This window comes from Prenolepis imparis, unplaced genomic scaffold, assembly GCF_030444845.1.
Source record: "Prenolepis imparis isolate NDT839.2.m4 unplaced genomic scaffold, iyPreImpa1.0 SCAF_13, whole genome shotgun sequence".
Taxonomy (NCBI): Eukaryota; Metazoa; Arthropoda; class Insecta; order Hymenoptera; family Formicidae; genus Prenolepis; species Prenolepis imparis.
Genome location: NW_028141171.1, coordinates 8,936,972 through 8,953,911, shown reverse-complemented (window position 1 = coordinate 8,953,911; position 16,940 = coordinate 8,936,972). Strand labels below are relative to the sequence as shown.

The 16,940-nt window shown below is 30.0% G+C and overlaps 3 protein-coding genes across 6 annotated transcripts in view; 1 reads left to right on the top strand and 2 right to left on the bottom strand.

Annotated features, from left to right (window-relative positions):
• Ci (transcriptional activator cubitus interruptus) overlaps positions 1-6,436 on the top strand; it is an 80,906-nt gene extending 74,470 nt beyond the window's left edge. Inside the window, exons 6-12 of the mRNA XM_083053434.1 lie at positions 548-802; positions 1,110-1,274; positions 1,621-1,785; positions 1,993-2,415; positions 2,541-3,083; positions 3,158-3,427; positions 3,529-6,436. Of these exons, the coding sequence (XP_082909560.1) occupies positions 548-802; positions 1,110-1,274; positions 1,621-1,785; positions 1,993-2,415; positions 2,541-3,083; positions 3,158-3,427; positions 3,529-4,980 (3,273 nt within the window). The 3' untranslated portion in view covers positions 4,981-6,436. The remainder of the gene's footprint in view (positions 1-547; positions 803-1,109; positions 1,275-1,620; positions 1,786-1,992; positions 2,416-2,540; positions 3,084-3,157; positions 3,428-3,528) is intronic.
• A 249-nt stretch (positions 6,437-6,685) lies between these two features.
• LOC145944859 (uncharacterized) lies at positions 6,686-9,900 on the bottom strand. Of its 2 annotated transcripts, XM_083053447.1 has the most exons (7): positions 9,789-9,900; positions 8,692-8,953; positions 8,518-8,631; positions 8,354-8,444; positions 7,412-7,557; positions 7,005-7,137; positions 6,686-6,924 (listed from the first exon to the last, which is right to left on the bottom strand). In XM_083053447.1, the coding sequence occupies exons 1-7, from the start codon at positions 9,892-9,894 to the stop codon at positions 6,874-6,876; spliced, it is 903 nt and encodes a 300-aa protein (XP_082909573.1). In that variant the 5' UTR covers positions 9,895-9,900; the 3' UTR covers positions 6,686-6,873. The 2 variants fall into 2 exon arrangements, with proteins under 2 accessions (XP_082909573.1, XP_082909572.1); XM_083053446.1 differs by lacking the exons at positions 6,686-6,924; positions 7,412-7,557 and having other exon boundaries at positions 7,030-7,137; positions 9,789-9,898.
• Positions 9,901-12,144: 2,244 nt separating this feature from the next.
• LOC145944858 (uncharacterized) lies at positions 12,145-16,401 on the bottom strand. 3 transcript variants are annotated; one of them, XM_083053445.1, is made up of 7 exons: positions 15,866-16,396; positions 14,280-14,358; positions 13,360-13,476; positions 13,195-13,285; positions 12,863-13,008; positions 12,489-12,621; positions 12,145-12,392 (listed from the first exon to the last, which is right to left on the bottom strand). In XM_083053445.1, the coding sequence occupies exons 1-7, from the start codon at positions 16,035-16,037 to the stop codon at positions 12,342-12,344; spliced, it is 789 nt and encodes a 262-aa protein (XP_082909571.1). In that variant the 5' UTR covers positions 16,038-16,396; the 3' UTR covers positions 12,145-12,341. The 3 variants fall into 3 exon arrangements, with proteins under 3 accessions (XP_082909571.1, XP_082909570.1, XP_082909569.1); XM_083053444.1 differs by having other exon boundaries at positions 12,145-12,615; positions 15,866-16,401; XM_083053443.1 differs by having other exon boundaries at positions 12,145-12,621; positions 15,866-16,398.
• Between the last annotated feature and the right edge of the window lie 539 nt (positions 16,402-16,940).

The window sequence follows — 16,940 nt, the reverse complement described above, 5'->3', positions numbered from 1 at the left end:
AAAGTATTGTACTTAAGAGCGTTAAATGTGATATAATTAGAAACGTGACATTTTACATTTCTATTTCGATTTCCATCGATCCGCTTTCGAATGGCATAGCCAATACTTGAATACTTATCGCCTGTCAACCTGTATCGCTGGTAAATCGTAAATCGCGACGCATCCATGTGGAGCGCAGAGGTGGAGAAACCTGCACGCGTACGTGTGCACGATCAAGTATTTTGTAGTTACATCTATATCAGAATACGTAGTAAGATTGAAAGAAAGAGGGAGAGAAAAGCAATGCGATTATGACGGTTTGCAACAATTGATCGAATAGATGCATTTTAATAAACGTGATAATTATGTGATTCGGATAAATCGATAATTATGTGATTCGGATAAATCGATATAATTATTAATAAATGATTGAAAAATTTAAATTCAATTCCGGTACGTAATAACAATGGGGTACTCTACCAAAATCACAAGTATTAAATTCCAAATATTTGTAATAGAAGGTAGAGAGTGATGATACTTATTTGACACTTTCTTTTACTACGTGCAGAGTGCAGAGTCGTGTAGAAAAGCGTCGGAATCGTCGACTCGCTCGGTGACAGCCGAAGCCGACACCTCGTCCAGGCGAACCGCCACCAAAGTCAAGAGGGAACCAGCGACAACTACCACCAACGCGACCACGACCACCGCCCCACCGACTCATCCTCAGGGTCTCAGTCCGAGCGAAGACCTGAGAGATGAACCTGGTGACTTCATCGAGACGAATTGTCATTGGCGAGACTGCGGTCTCGAGTTTCCCACCCAGGTGATACAGATATGCATAAATAGTCTGTTCATCTATTAATCTTTTATCAATTAATATTTATTAATCTTTGATCTCTATGTTAACAAGCATGAAGATATAAGAATAATTATAATCTCTTTATAAAAAAATTTTCATAGATTTTTTTGTTAATGAAGAACGATTTCATATGTGAAATCAAACTTACATGTCATTGAAATATCTTCTTAAATTATTTGGAAAATCAATGTTATAACGATATCATTGATATCTTTTAACGAGATGTTCCTCACTTTATTCGTATTAATCCATGCATCTTTCTTCAAACCAGGACGATCTCGTGAAACATATCAACAACGATCACATACACGCCAACAAGAAGAGCTTTGTTTGCGGTTGGGAGGAATGCTCGAGGGAGGAAAAACCCTTCAAGGCTCAGTACATGTTAGTCGTGCACATGAGAAGACATACGGGAGAAAAACCTCACAAGTGTACCGTAAGTTAAAGTACTTGCTTGTTTCTCCCGAACGCGAAAGCTTCTTGTATTAATCAATTACATACACTCTGACGCGTACAGATGTTAACAAAGCGACTTTAAGAAGTCTAATAAATATCGCTATTCAACAGACGTTTCATTTATTGCTGATTAAAAAATTTAAGTAAAAATATATAATAATTTAAAAACATATTTTTTATTTTGCATATCGATTGTAAAGAATATTTTTACCCTCCTATTTATATTCTATAATATATTCTCACTCGATTAATTAGTCATAGTTAAGATATAATCTTATATTAATAATCGTAATTACGCAATTAATTGGATGCTTTTTTGTGTACAGTTCGAGGGTTGCTTCAAAGCCTACTCACGATTGGAGAATCTGAAGACTCATCTTAGATCTCATACCGGCGAAAAACCATATACCTGCGAGTATCCAGGCTGCAGCAAAGCTTTCAGTAACGCCAGCGACAGAGCGAAGCATCAAAACAGAACGCACTCCAATGAGGTAGGTATCATCTTTTCCTCTCTAACTGTCTATAAAAGAAAGAAAAAAACATTTGAACAGGATAAAGTTTGTACAAGAGAGATAAAAATGCTAGATAATAATTTTACATACCAATAGTCGAGAGATATCTCAGATTTTTTGTCTGCAAGATCAAATGAGTATCGTTTAAAAAATTCTATTTAATCCATTATCGGAATTCCTTGCCAGAAACCGTACGTCTGCAAAGCTCCTGGTTGCACAAAGAGGTACACGGATCCGTCGTCGCTGCGAAAGCACGTCAAGACCGTTCACGGCGCCGAGTTTTACGCGAACAAGAAGCATAAAGGCGGCAGTGGTGATGGCGGTGGCAGCGACGAAGCCGGCGCAGGCGGTCACAGTCCTAGTAGAAGCGAAGATCTTCATCCGAAGACGCCTAGCCTCTCTAGTCCTAGCGTCAAGTCCGAGAGTGAAGCTAACAGTCCGCCCAGTATGATGCAGCAACAGGGCAGTCCGCTGGTAGGCGGTTGCAATGACGAGGTCGCCGGAGTAGGCGCTCTTACCGGCGACGGAATTGCTCTCGCCGAAGAACCATGGAACGAGGAGCCAGATGATCTAGATATCGCCGATCTTCCTGTAGCGCTACGTGCCATGGTGAGTCTTTTGGATTGCTCTGCGATCACGCCTCTCTAGATATCTAAGTTTCAAATTTTGTTTAAGGTTTTAAAGTAATTTTTTGAAGTTATTCGTTCTCTCAGATTACATTCGACTGTTCGCAGGTCGCAGGCGGTATGGAATCGCAGCAGCAGCAACAAGTGCCAGCGCCCGTTTCGAGGAATCGTCTAAAAGGAAGACTGAACGCCAAAGGTATGCCGAATATGCCGATCGGCGTAGCGAATATGCGAGGAATTCGCGGTGGCACACTTCAGGGTAATATCGGCGACCTTAATCGAAGAATCACCGATCTGAAAATGGAGGGCGGCGGTGGACAGACACGGCAGACGAGTCTGTCCGATCTCCAGCTGAGGCTGCAACCGCTCGGCGAGCCGCGAAGAGATAGCAATAGCACAGTCAGCACTTATTACGGCAGTATGAAATCCACCGATTTCGGTAGCAGAAGAAGCAGCCAAGCGAGTGCCGTTAGCGCTGTAAGAATGGGTCCCACGGGACCTGAGAGTTTTTACGATCCGATCAGTCCTGGCACATCTAGAAGAAGCAGTCAGATGAGCACCACTTCCGGCAGACTTAATCCGCCGAATCACCTCCAAGGGCCTTACTCGACGAGTAATCTCGTCGTTCAAACGCAAAATATGTCCCTTCAGGTATGCTTCGTACTGCGACTATGCACAAACGCGACAGATAGCATTCTTACGATATGATATATATTTATGCGCAGAACCTTCAGGCAATGCCAGGCGATTGGAACAATCCGAGCGGTCATTGTACGCAACCATCAAGTGATCGACGAATGTCTGAACCTATTCGCAGTAACCAGACCCAAAGGACTTCTCCTCCGATGCCCTCCAGGCCAAGATCGGCACAGTTGCCCGAGCTACAGCCCGAGCTTCATCCCAATCAAGAGGTAATCCTAGACGAGATGGGTGAAGGTGAAATGGTAGAAAACAAACTGGTTATTCCCGATGAGATGATGCAATATTTGAATCAGGTAATCACGTTAGCATATTCCTTCTCTACTGAGATTCGCGAAATTTCTCTAACATTGATAGATTCCTTTTGACCTTAAAATCGACTATACCGCTGTTATAGGTTCAAGCAGGTGGGAATCAAGTTAGCTATCGCAGCAGCCCTCTACCGATTTGCCAATCGCCGATATGCACGAATCCTTTGCATTATCAACGACAAATGCAACTCACGTGTAATTATAATCAATCACATCAGCAGAACTGTTATCCTACCCAGCAAGTCGCACAGCAATCCTGTCCGAACTATCCGAACTCTTCTGCCGCGTCTTACGGTCAATGTCCGAGCTCACGCACGACTCAACATCCGTCGCAATATTGCCCGCCGCCGAATTACGGATCCCAAGCAACCAGCGGACAAGTAGCGAGTCCAGCGTCGGCTCAAGTCATGTCTCCGAGTTCTCACTATGCTTCGTCTCATTTGAGTGATCAACCGCTGACGTCTCCTGCGGCTGGCGCGTTGGCGCCACAACACGCACCACAAAACTTGCCTCAGAACTCCGCTCAACTCACCAGAAATTGCACCCAAAATCATGCACATCATGCTTACTATCCGGGTTATGGTTGCACCGGTCAAGTTAACGCGAACTGCACCGGTAACGCCAGCAGCCAAGCCAATCATCATTCCAATCAGACTTGCGCACCGTCTAATCACACGATGCAAATGCAGCTAACAGCTAACAACTGCCAGCAATTGTCGCCGCATTGCGCGCAGCCAACCGCGCCTATATCTAATCCACCGACTATTGCCCATCCGAATACGCAGTGTACTCGGTCTTCCGGTCAGTGCGCGAGGCCTATAGCAACGTCCAACGGTCAGATATCCAACATGCATTCTGCGCAACAGTCTCCAGTAACCAATCAATGTAGTCCAATGTCGCCGCATTGTTCTCAGTTGAACGTCGCGAATCAAAGCAAGCCGATAAATACACTCGCGACAAATCTTCAAAGCTGTCAACAATCTCAACAGTCGACACCCTGCTTGCAAATCACCAATTGCGTTCATCCCAGTGGCGCACATCGTCAAGGCAATGATGGAGCTGTCTCGAAGAGAACATCGCCACAGTTTTGCAACGCTCAGCAGACCAATTGTAGAATGCAGCAGCAGCAACAACAGACCTGTGCACATAATTGTCAAGCGCGCAGCAATCTTCCGGCTCATCAACAGTACAATTGTAACTGCCCGTGGTCTTATGGAAATCAATGTTACCACGATCAACACGGCGGACCGTTGCCGGAGATACAGTGCAGGGATATCAGTCAGTCGCAGCAGGGCTCGCCGGTGAAGCCACCTCAAGGTATGAGACAGGATTCTTATCGCAGGACATTGGAGTATGTCCAACAATGCAGGAATTGGTCCGGCAACGCACAGACTCACGAAACCAATGTCTCCAGTTCGACGCATCCTATACCCTTACCGCAAGCTCTGCCAGCTAGTACCAATATGGTTATGAACGACATGACGTCTTCACTTAGCTCTTTGCTGGAAGAAAATAGATACTTGCAAATGATCCAATGACCCGTATCTACTTATGAGGAATGCGAGTTTAATTTCAATATCGATCGATGAAGTCATAATTTGCCAGTTTGATATTATACAATAGTAACAGTAGTAACATAAATCATATAATTAATATAAAACTTGTTTTACATAAAGGAAATCAAATTGAATTTGATTAAATTTGATGTTTAATATATGACATTAAATAACGTAAATCAAATTTTAACTTGATATGAATGATGTACTTCATAATTGAATTTATTTAAAAATTTATGTTACTTAAAGTAACGGAATTTATAGTATTAATATGATACATTTTTATATGTGGATAAAATTTGTATAGTCGTAATATAAGAGTTCAAAGTGCCTTTTTTAAACATGTCTTTGAAAAGTGCCACTGAGTTATTTTTAAAAATAGCGATTCACATCGTTAAGTACCTCGAAGGTTTACACAGTATATATAACTTAAATTAGATATTAAGTAATAAAGGTACTGTATCAATGGATAAAAAAATTAAATATAAAGATACAATATATTGATTATACAATATGAATATACGATTGATAAATTTCAATCATCTCTGATACATGCAAAATATTTGTTGAAAAAAATATGTATTTTAAACTATGTATTTTAAATTATTGTATATAGCTATATCTTTATTATATATACATATATTTTGTACATCAATTTCATTATACGAAGTGTGCCAATAAAGCATTGTTTTATTATAGTTAAGCTCAATGATGTCTAATGTACACTAATGTACAAAGTGATAAAAAAAGAGTAAGAGAAAATAAATAAGTAATTATAGTTAAATAATAAAAATAACAAGACTTAGGATGAAAATAATTCGAATTTATCTAGAAGTCTTTCTCTATAAGAAGCCAATATTAGAACAGAGAAAATGTAAATAAAATTAAGAGATAATTATATAATTATTAAGGGAGGAAATGATAGATATATAATCATACGTTCATGTGTGTTTTTAGATCGAGTGTCTTTCGTAGTGATTATCTTGTATATAAAGGAATTTAAGATAGGAAGTACAATATAGTCGCCCTCGATTTAATTGGTCAATGTTACGAGTATTTTCAAGTGCCTACAATGATATTTGTGATGTAAAGCAACGATAAAGGTGCGATGAGTAGCGAACGTTGAATGCCTAAAAATCTGAAAATAATGTATGTATCTAGAGCTGTTTTTGTTATACACACACAACTAATTTTTATATAAATTTTATTAAATTTTGCGAAAATCTAAACTATTTTGTGAATATTATACACACACACACATTTTGAGAGAGTGAGAGAGAGATATATATATTTACTTCATTGAATATCATAAGATAACAAGATTATATATGTACAATAAACCATATAGAAATGATGATATCAAAATCATATGGAATTGTCTTTCCCTACACTTGTGCGAAATTGTTAATTATTTTGAAAATAAATCATATCAAATCTATATTCATGATATTTTATTGTGGTATGTTTATTGGGTGTACTTATATGTGTATTGAGTGCATGTATTATATATGTTGTGTGTGTTTATAAATTTAATACATTTGTATTAATTAAAATAGGTATATATAACACCCTTGATGAGAAATACCGTGCACATGTATTATCTCATATACTAAAAATTACAATGCAAAAATAAATGTATTTTTATTATGAATAATGAAATAATTTTCATTTTCTACTTTAGCTTTCAAATAATGTGACGAATTGACCATAATCAGATTTTGTATCTATTGCTGTTAAGTATAGCATTAATGTTAATGTTACTTATTATCTAATTTATAAATTTATTACAAATCGTTTTATATACTTTTTTTTTTATTTTTCTTTTACGAAATTTGCACCAGTATAGTATATCTCAGTTGATATATTTTATTGTCACTATTGTATAGAATACATGACTGTACAGTAGGATAGAGATGTGTTTGCTAACTGTAACGAAAAATGATTGCTTTTGTTTCGCTTTTTTCAAATATATAACATTCAATATAGTATACTATATAAAATTTTACCGTGGTAAAACACTGTATAGATGCTATAAATAATCCACCTATATTGAGACCAAAAGTCTTATTGCCTCTTTGGATCAGAATCAGTATTAGCTTTTGTACATTTAGCGGAGCTATATACCATCGAAATTTATATCTATATATAACAATGAAACATTATACATTAATAATTTGAGAAAAATAAGAACTTTGAGTAACTGAACTTGAGTAATTGAACTTAAGAACTTGAATACTTTTCAGCATATATATATCGCATATATATTCGTATAGTTGCGCTATACATATATATTAACTTCTATCTTTGTTATTAAAGTTAGTAAAACGATATGACCATTTAATAAATTAATATATTATTACGATAATATATTAATTTATTAAATGGTCATATCATAATATATTATTTTTCTTACGCAGCGAGATATATATAATTATAATGATCTGTAATTTCTTGTCCTACTAAGTTTGATATAAACATATATACAAGACTAAGAAATCCAAGTATACAGGAGTTTGCAAGTTCGTTAGCATTATACGTTGATGATAAGATCTGAAAAATCTAACAATATAATTGTTAAGATTAATTTTTAAAGTTCAATTTAGAAGATTTACAATTTACAACAAAGTTTATAAATTTTTTTTATCACAATTTAACTTTCAAACTGCTATCATATTTATTAATAAAAATTCTTGTATTAAAATCGCAAATTCAAGATATAATTATATATTATATCATTATAGGTAGTATCTCATTTCTATGCCATTATATTGCAATCACAGATTATTTGATCAATTAATATCAATATTTAAATAAATATATATACTAACTTTATTTTTAATTCATTTTAAACAATCTAACAATTTAATATCAAAATGAAAAAATAGATATCCTTTTTTTACTTTCATTATTCTAAAATTCTTAAGGCGCATTATATGTTTATAAATATTTAAAAATCTTTCAAAATATGCAAAAAATTTTTACGTGATTTTTTCTTGAACAAAAAAAAATCTAATTAAAATGTCTAATTTTACAAGGATCTTTTTACGATTAATTTTTAAAATATATGTAAGATGTTATAAAATTGAAATATATAATATATTGAAATATATATTGGGAGACATTATAAATATTAATCACAAATTTTGTCACTGAAAAAATTAATTACAAATTAATTAAGAAGTTTGTAAAGAAAATAAAATGCAGAATAAATGATGAATAAAAACTCTTTACTTTTTTTACGCACGCGCGCGCGCCATTTAATATTTTTGCCATAATATTATTCCCATTTAATATTAAGAAAGAATGTTAAGTAATTTACTAGTAAATATATTTATAATCAGAAAACAAAACTTACCCGAAAGATATTCAGACTTAAAGTCATCACTCCGAATATTATTAAAAAAAAGACTGATATCTGAAGGTTAGATATTAGATATATGCTGCACCTACAAAAATACAATAAAATATATTATTGTATACATTTTACATACAAATGTATTATAAAATATAGATACTAACTTTATAGCTTTCCGATGAATATCTACAGCACATTTTATGCTTTTATGAACATTCTTGTTCTGCAAAGTAATCTCTTGTGATATTTGATTCTTCATTGCATTCTCGATACGGAAACTGTAAATAATAACAGAGCTCTGTTTAATTGTTTTACCATTTTAATGTTTAATACTTTACCTAGCAATTGTAAACATTGCGCAGATGTATTGAAAATATGCGATGAGGATTGTCCCTGTCGCCACTAATGTAAGAACCCCTATACAAATAGCTGCATTTATATGTAATAACTGATAATAGAAATATTTTTCTTGATCAACAAAATACTCTGTCAAAATTTGCAAGTGACGTGGTCGAGATTTGTTGGTAGATGAAATCATTTGCAGGATGTCCGGCCATACTTGAGTGCCCGTGAGAACACATATACTACAAATAGCAAATACTAAATAATATGTTATGCAAGCAATCATAAAATTTCTAATTTTCTAACCAACTGAAATGTTAGGGCACTCTATAAATGAGTTGTAAACAAATTATTTAATATACGAATCGTCTTTTAATTTAAATAAATTTGTGATAATTTTTAAACGTAGGTTTTTTAATACATATACGTACACATATATGTATGTATGTACATGTATGTATATGTGAGTGATAAAGAAATATACATACATATAATTATTTATTATTTATTATTTACAAGAATTATTAAATTATATTTAATTTTCATAATTAAATGAACAGTTATTGACGTCAAAATTAAAAGTGCTTTACGCACTCAGTTACATACATACTTTTCATGTTACATACTTTTCTATATAATAATACTTTGTTATATGAGATGATTTAATCTATCTGTTAATATCTTGTAATCATAAATTTAAAACATATTAAGAAAATGAAAAGAATTTTCTTTCTCTATTGAGAACAATTAAGAAGGATAATTACAAAACAAATTAAGAAGGATAATTACAAAACAAAAGTGACTTCTCAAAAATAGTTATTCGATTGGTGAATACTTTTTTATTCCTACATTTTTTTAAATTACGCGTTAATTAAGTGTTTTGCAGAATTTACAATAATTTTGCTGTTAAGAAAATTTAGTTAGTCGATTGGTGAATATTTTTTTATTCCTATCTTTAGCACATTTAAAATTACGCGCTAATTAAGTGTTTTGCAGAATTTACAATAATTTTGCTGTTAAGAAAATTTCAACTGCAAATTAATCAACTTAACATATGCAAAACGGAACAAAAATTTTAAAAATATAATCTTACTTGTCAATATAACTGTATAATGTTTTGCGTTCCTTCCGTATCTCTCTATAATGGCAATTTCATTATTGTCATTTAAATCATTGTAAATATACTGAAGTTGTTCCATTAAACCTTTTACCTATTGTTTCAACGAATTTTTATTACTTTTATTAATAAATATGAAAAAATTGAGAAATGTAAAATTTTATATACCGAAAAAGTGTATATATTCAAACGAATGCAAATAGATAATCAACTTACAATTTTACCATTAACGTAAAACGAATTATATTTTATCACTATGCTAATACAACCACTTGTAAGAGATAACACTTTGATGACGAAATCTATGGTACATTTTGAAGTTACAAATGTTGCAAACTGTAAATAATAATATGTTTCTGAAGAAATTAAAAACTCTCTCTCTTTCTTTCTCAGAATAAGAGTTACTTTATATATATATTTCTATATATATATTTAATCTTTGTTCCACTTTGCATTTTAAATTGATTAATGCTATTAACAGAAAAATTATTGTAATTTTTGTAAAGCACTGAACATTAGCGCGTACAAAAATTACAATAATTTTTCTGTTAATAGCAAATTTATTAATCAATTTAAAATGTAAAAAGTGTGCCAAAGATTAAATATATTATATAAAATAAGGAATACAGTTATTCTTTACATATAAATGTTTTTAAAGAAAAAGAAAGAAAATATAATAATGTGTGTATATATATTTTTAAAAATATACACATATATTGTGACATTGTAACAGCACGTGGCACATAAAGAGAATAGCATATATAGGGTATGACACACAATATAGTGTATGTGACATATATATATAGCAAGTCATCTTTCAATCGATTATTTCTTAGCAAAAGAGAATGAAATAACCGCTTATCGCAAGTTTCAATTTTTAAATATTTCTATATTTCTATATTTCTATATTTTTAAATATTTCTATAATATATATTTCTGAATTTGATTTATCCATTTTTTTAGTAGCAAAAGGGAAATTTAATTAAAAAGAAATGAAGAATAAGACTATTATTACTTCTTTCAAAGTTAGAGAAAATAATTTAAATGCAATTATTTATAACCGAATTTTTATTAAGAAAGCACTCGACTTAAATTTGGTTGAAAAAATCACACAAATATATAAAATAGCGTTCAATAAATCTTTTGGAATAATATATATCCTATATATATAATACAACCAATATTACAAAACATCGACGTATGCGTTAGTACATATGTGTGTATGTATGTATGTATGTATGTATGTATGTACCTGAACCATAATAAAAGTTATCTGGATGCTAAAGAAACAAATCAACTGAAGTCGAACAAGTTTTGATTTTTGAGGCCATAAACCAACCAGTTGCAAAAGAATACGGTTAAGACTAAAATACCGATCTTCAATACTGATCATCTCTCTGCTAGTATCAACCCGCATTTGACAGAATTTTTGTCATCAATATTATACTCATTTAAATATTCTTTCTAACTTCTCTTTTCTAGCATGAAGAAAAAATAAATTTAGGGAGAAAATGTTCTATAACTTAACTGCTGTAATTCAGCAGTAATTGTGTCCTGCACCGCATACGACAAAATATTGTCAGAGCATAATATAGGTATATTTGCACAATTTAACACTGCGTCGCCAAAATGCAGCCGCCTTATTTCGCCATTAAGTAATCGATCTAATGCCGAAAGAAATTAGACAGATGTTTTATTTCTCATATAATAATATTTACGGGAAAAGTGCTGGGGTGCGAAAGTTGCGCAAGCGTATAGTCGTTGTTACTCGGCTGAACATATGCCGTGTGCTTCAGTCCAAATGTAACACTCGCACGTTACACTTCATCTTTCATAGTGAGTGCATTTTACAATTGTCACATTATTGCAAAATTATTGTCAGTAAAACATTACTTTTTTTCAAAAATATTTTGTTCTATATAATGCTTCTCTATTTATTATTATCTATTTCTTTTTATTATTTCAAAAGATAAAATTAAAATTGAATATATATCTTAAAAATATAAAAATAGAAAGATTTTATTTTAATGTTAAATACAAAGTTAAATTACGTTAAAAAAGCTTAAAATAATATTATATTTCTTAGAAATTTCTTTTTTTACTATTTTTGGGAAATTATTAATAAAATATAAAAGATAGTATACATTCGAGCTTTAAAATCGCTGATAGAGTGAGAAAGAAAGAAGTACAATATTATAGATTAATATTAATTAAAATAAAAAAAAGAATAATGCTAAATATTAAACAAAATCATAATTGTTTTAGTTTAACTTTTTTATTACATAAACATTTCATAAACATGAATTAATGAGCAGTGTAAATACGAGTGATTATTAAATTAGTTAATTTTTTTCATACATTTATAGAAAAAGTTGCTATTATAAACTTTCATTTTATTAATTTTTAATTTATACATTTTTATATGTCACGCTCTATTTGTTTGAACATAAGATGTATTGTTTTTCAGTAATTTTACACCACCAAAATATCAATTAATATTATTTTTGAACTGTCTTTTGCTTTTTTTTATTATTGGACTGAATACATAACGGTAAAGTAAGATACGGATGTCTTCACCAGCTGTAAGAAAACATGTGTCTGCATTTATTTCGTCCTTTCAGAATGCGACATGCTCATAATACGTAATATATGGTATATTTGAAATAATTTTTGTACCGTTGCAAAACATTCTAAAGATGCTATGAACAATCCACCGACGTTCAGACCAAAAGCTTTGTTACCTCTTTGCAACAAAAACAGTATTAGCTTTTGTATATGTAGAGGAGCTACATACCAGCAAATACTATATCTATCATGTAACGATAATGGATCAGTAATTTTTTTGAGAAAAGTGAAAAGATCTAACGATATATATATGTATTTGTTTTTGTTTTAATTATATATTTTTAATTATATATTTTAATTTTAATTATATATTTTAATAATTATATATTTTAATTTTTATTCTTGTCATTAATGCTTATATACATACATAAAAACAATAAGATTATATAATAGATAAATAAAGTAAGTAAAGATATATTTCTTACGCAGTGGTGTATATGTCATTATTGTGATCTATAATTTCTTGTCCGATAAAATTAGATATAAACATGTATACAATAACAATTAATACAATTAGAATGGATAATACAAATTGCTCAAAATTATATTCTGCTGATGCAACCTGAAACATCTAATACACACATAAACATTACGAGTTTCAATATTGTAATGTGTTAATAAAAATTTTTATATGTTTGAATATATAAAGTTGTTGAACAAAAAGTGATCAAGTGTGTTTAATATAATACAAAATATAAAATTTGTTTAAATATTTATAAAACGTTTATATATTTATAAAACGAAATATAAAACTTACTCGAAATATATTGCAACTCAAAGTAATCACTCCGAATATTATTAATAACATGAATGACATCTCAAATTTGGATATTAAATGATTCGAAAACCTATAAAAACGAGAAAATATATTATTGTCTATACTATATGTATATGTATTACGGAATAGGTATCAACTTCATACTTCATAGCCTTACGATGAATATCTACAGCATAAATTATATTCTTATGAATCAAACTCTCCTTTTGTAAATTAACATCTTGCAACATATGAATCTGCATTGCGTTTTTGATACGGTAACTGTAAAAAATTTACAAAATTAGCTTTGAAATAGAGTGATTGTGCGTGTAATCTTTATAAATTGGTATAATATGCAGTCAATTAAAAATTCGTAAAAGACTACAACATTTATGCTATTAGATAATGATTAATAAATAAATTGCATATTTTCAAGAAATATTTTAAGATATTTTATATTATTTAAAATCTTTATAAAGCAAATGTGTGTGTGTGTGTATGCGTATTAATATTAATATTTTATATTATTTATATAAGTCTTATGATATCTTCTAGAGAGTCGCTAGTTTTTTTATTAATGTTTTAAGAGATTTAGAAAATAATCTATTTATTTATTAATATTAATTTAGTTGAGATAATTAGAGTTTGAAATAATGTAGTTTCATGATCAAAATAAAGTTTACATCAAATTTGCAGTCATTTAATTGACATAATTAACAAATTAAGCAGTCATTTAATTGACATAATTAAATTAAATTATTATCTACTTATATCTCGTTATACAGGTATTAATGTATCAATTTTGACTTTTATCAATTATATTTGAAAATCATTATTTTTCTCGAATGTTTTTTTTTTTGAAAAAACAATTAAATTAAATCGATCAAACAATCCGTAATTTTAAACAATTTCATAGATTTTGGATACCTTGTATATGAGATGATTCATTTATTTAATAAGTAAATTATTCAGCTTTCTATACATTTGCTTATTTTCACAATATAAATTTTTGGAAGTACATAAGACAAAAATAAAATTGCTTTCAATTATAATATTTTAATTATTACGTATGTAATTTGGTTTACCTGGCAATTTTAAACATTCCGCAGGCATGTTGAATATATGCAATGAGCATTGTTCCAGTTGCTATCACTGCAGCAATCCCTATTAAAATAGCAACAGTAATATGCAGTTGTCGTATATATAAATGTTGTTCTTGATTTACAAAATAGTTAGTCGTAATCTGCATATGACGTAGTCGAGATTTGTCTGTCAATAAAACAATGTCGAAAAAACCAGGCCAGATTTGGGCAGTTATGTAAATGGATAGCAAGACAAAGAAAACTACTAAACAATGTAAACAAGTAATATTTTAATAATAAACAATACATTCGTGCATTTCAATTTAAGTGCTATGTGATGTTTTATATGATATTAAATATTTTTTATTTTATATAAAAGTTTCAATAATGGTTCATTAATAAACTTAAAATACGAAACATAATAGAAATCAGAGGATATTTTCTCACTTATGAGTGCAACCGTATAATGTTTCGCATTGTTCTCATATTTTTCGATGATGACGAATTCATTGTTGTCCTTTATATCATTATAGATATGCTGAAGCTGTTCCATTAAATACATTACCTATTTCAACAAGTTTTTATTTCATTTATCTTTTCGTAAAATATAAAAAAAAGATTGCTATGAGCTTTTAAATGTTTATTTATTATGAATCTAAATATAATAGATATTTAACTTACTGTTTCGCCATTAATGTAAAATGAGTTGTATGTTAATGTGAAGCTAATGCAAGCAACTGTAGGGGATAGAGTCTTAATAACAATATCAACAGTACACTTTGAAGTTAAAAATATTATAAGCTGTAAATAATAATTTTTTTCAAAATAATTTGTGCAATATATGTCTTTATTTTTGATTGGCAGATTCTAAGTTTTATGTTATTATAGAGAGTTAACTTATATATATCATAACAATATAATAAATTAACTTTATATAATTATAACATAACTTTTTATATATAAAAGATAAATATTATATATATATATATATATATATATATATATATATAGTGTATTATAGAGATATATTATAGATAGAGTTATATTATATTTATATTACTATAATATAGTTAATATATGTGGATATTTATATTATTATATGTACATATATAATGTATATCAAGGTATAGTATACACATTAAAAATATATTATAATTAGAAAATATATTATAACTATATTGACAATGTAATAGTATATTTACGATAAGATATGTATTATATACAGAATAAGCCACAATATTTTCAATTAATTTTTTCATTAGAAAAAATCGACAAATATTATCACTAATTATAAGATTTATCGCAAATTTTAACAATAAATATTTGTGTATTGATTCTATGGATTATAAATCTAGAATTAAATAAAAATTTATACTTATGAATATAAATAAAGAATAACTTTTTATTATTTAGCTGCATTTCTTTGAAATTTTAGAAGTATCTTTCACATTCAATCTTATATATCTCAATTCATGTCTTTTTAAGAAAGTATCGATACAAATTAATTGCAAAATTGTTAGATATAAAGTGGCTGAATTGGATTTCGAAATTCTGTATAATGCATATAATCAAAATATTTTGATACATACATACTTGAGATACAATAAAGGTTGCCTCAATTGTGAAGAAACAGATTGATTGAAATCGAGCTAGGGTCGATTTTTGATAAGGCCATAAACCAATAGCCAACAGCAGAGTTCGGTTAAGACTGAAATACCGATCTTCGACGTTGATCATCTCTCTGCTAGCACTAAAACGCATTTAACGATGATGAAGTCGATGGATGTTTGTTTATCCCCACCATCGCCAACTAGCTGATTAAATATTCCCTCAGTTCTTTTTTCTAGCATAAATTTTTATATACCATAATATAAGTTAATTTTCGTAAGGTCTGCCGTAATTGTAAATAAAAACGCAGACAATAAGAACAGCAAAAAGAAACTGTCGTAATTGTACCAAATGCATCGTGAAAAAACACGGAATACCACTGTGAGAGCGGAACACCCGTAATTTAATATTATTACGTTGAAACGCAGCTGTCGATTAAGCGATCGATTTAATGCCGAAAGAAATTGAACACATGTTCTTTTCTCATAGAATAACATTCGCGGGGAAAGTGTATGGGGTGTGAAAGCGACGCAAACGTACTTGCTGTTTTTTTCACGGCGCATATCCATCTATTTGAATATAGTGTGTGTACATTTGTGAACTAATAAACATTCCTGTAGAATAAAAGTGCTTTGAAACTGTGACATTAATTGCAAAAATATTGCCTATAAAGAATTATTTTTCAATGATAATATATATAATATTTCTGTGTGTGTATATACTTCATATTTATTTATTTTATTATCATTTATTTTATGTAATGTGTTTGCTGCATATATGTAGTATGTGTTTGTGCTCTGTATTAAAAGCAAAACTAAAACTTAAAAATATTTTAAATATTTAAAATTTGTATATTTGAATCAAATAAAAATTTGAGAAATTAGATAAAAAATATTTTAAATTTAAATGTTATATAATAGTTTTCAAAAACAAATTTTTGAAAAATTAATTATTAAGTAAAAGATACTATTAAACATTGAATTACAATTTTAAAAGCGTTATAGAGAGTGACTACTATTAATTTAAAAAATAATAACATTACTATATATGTGCATA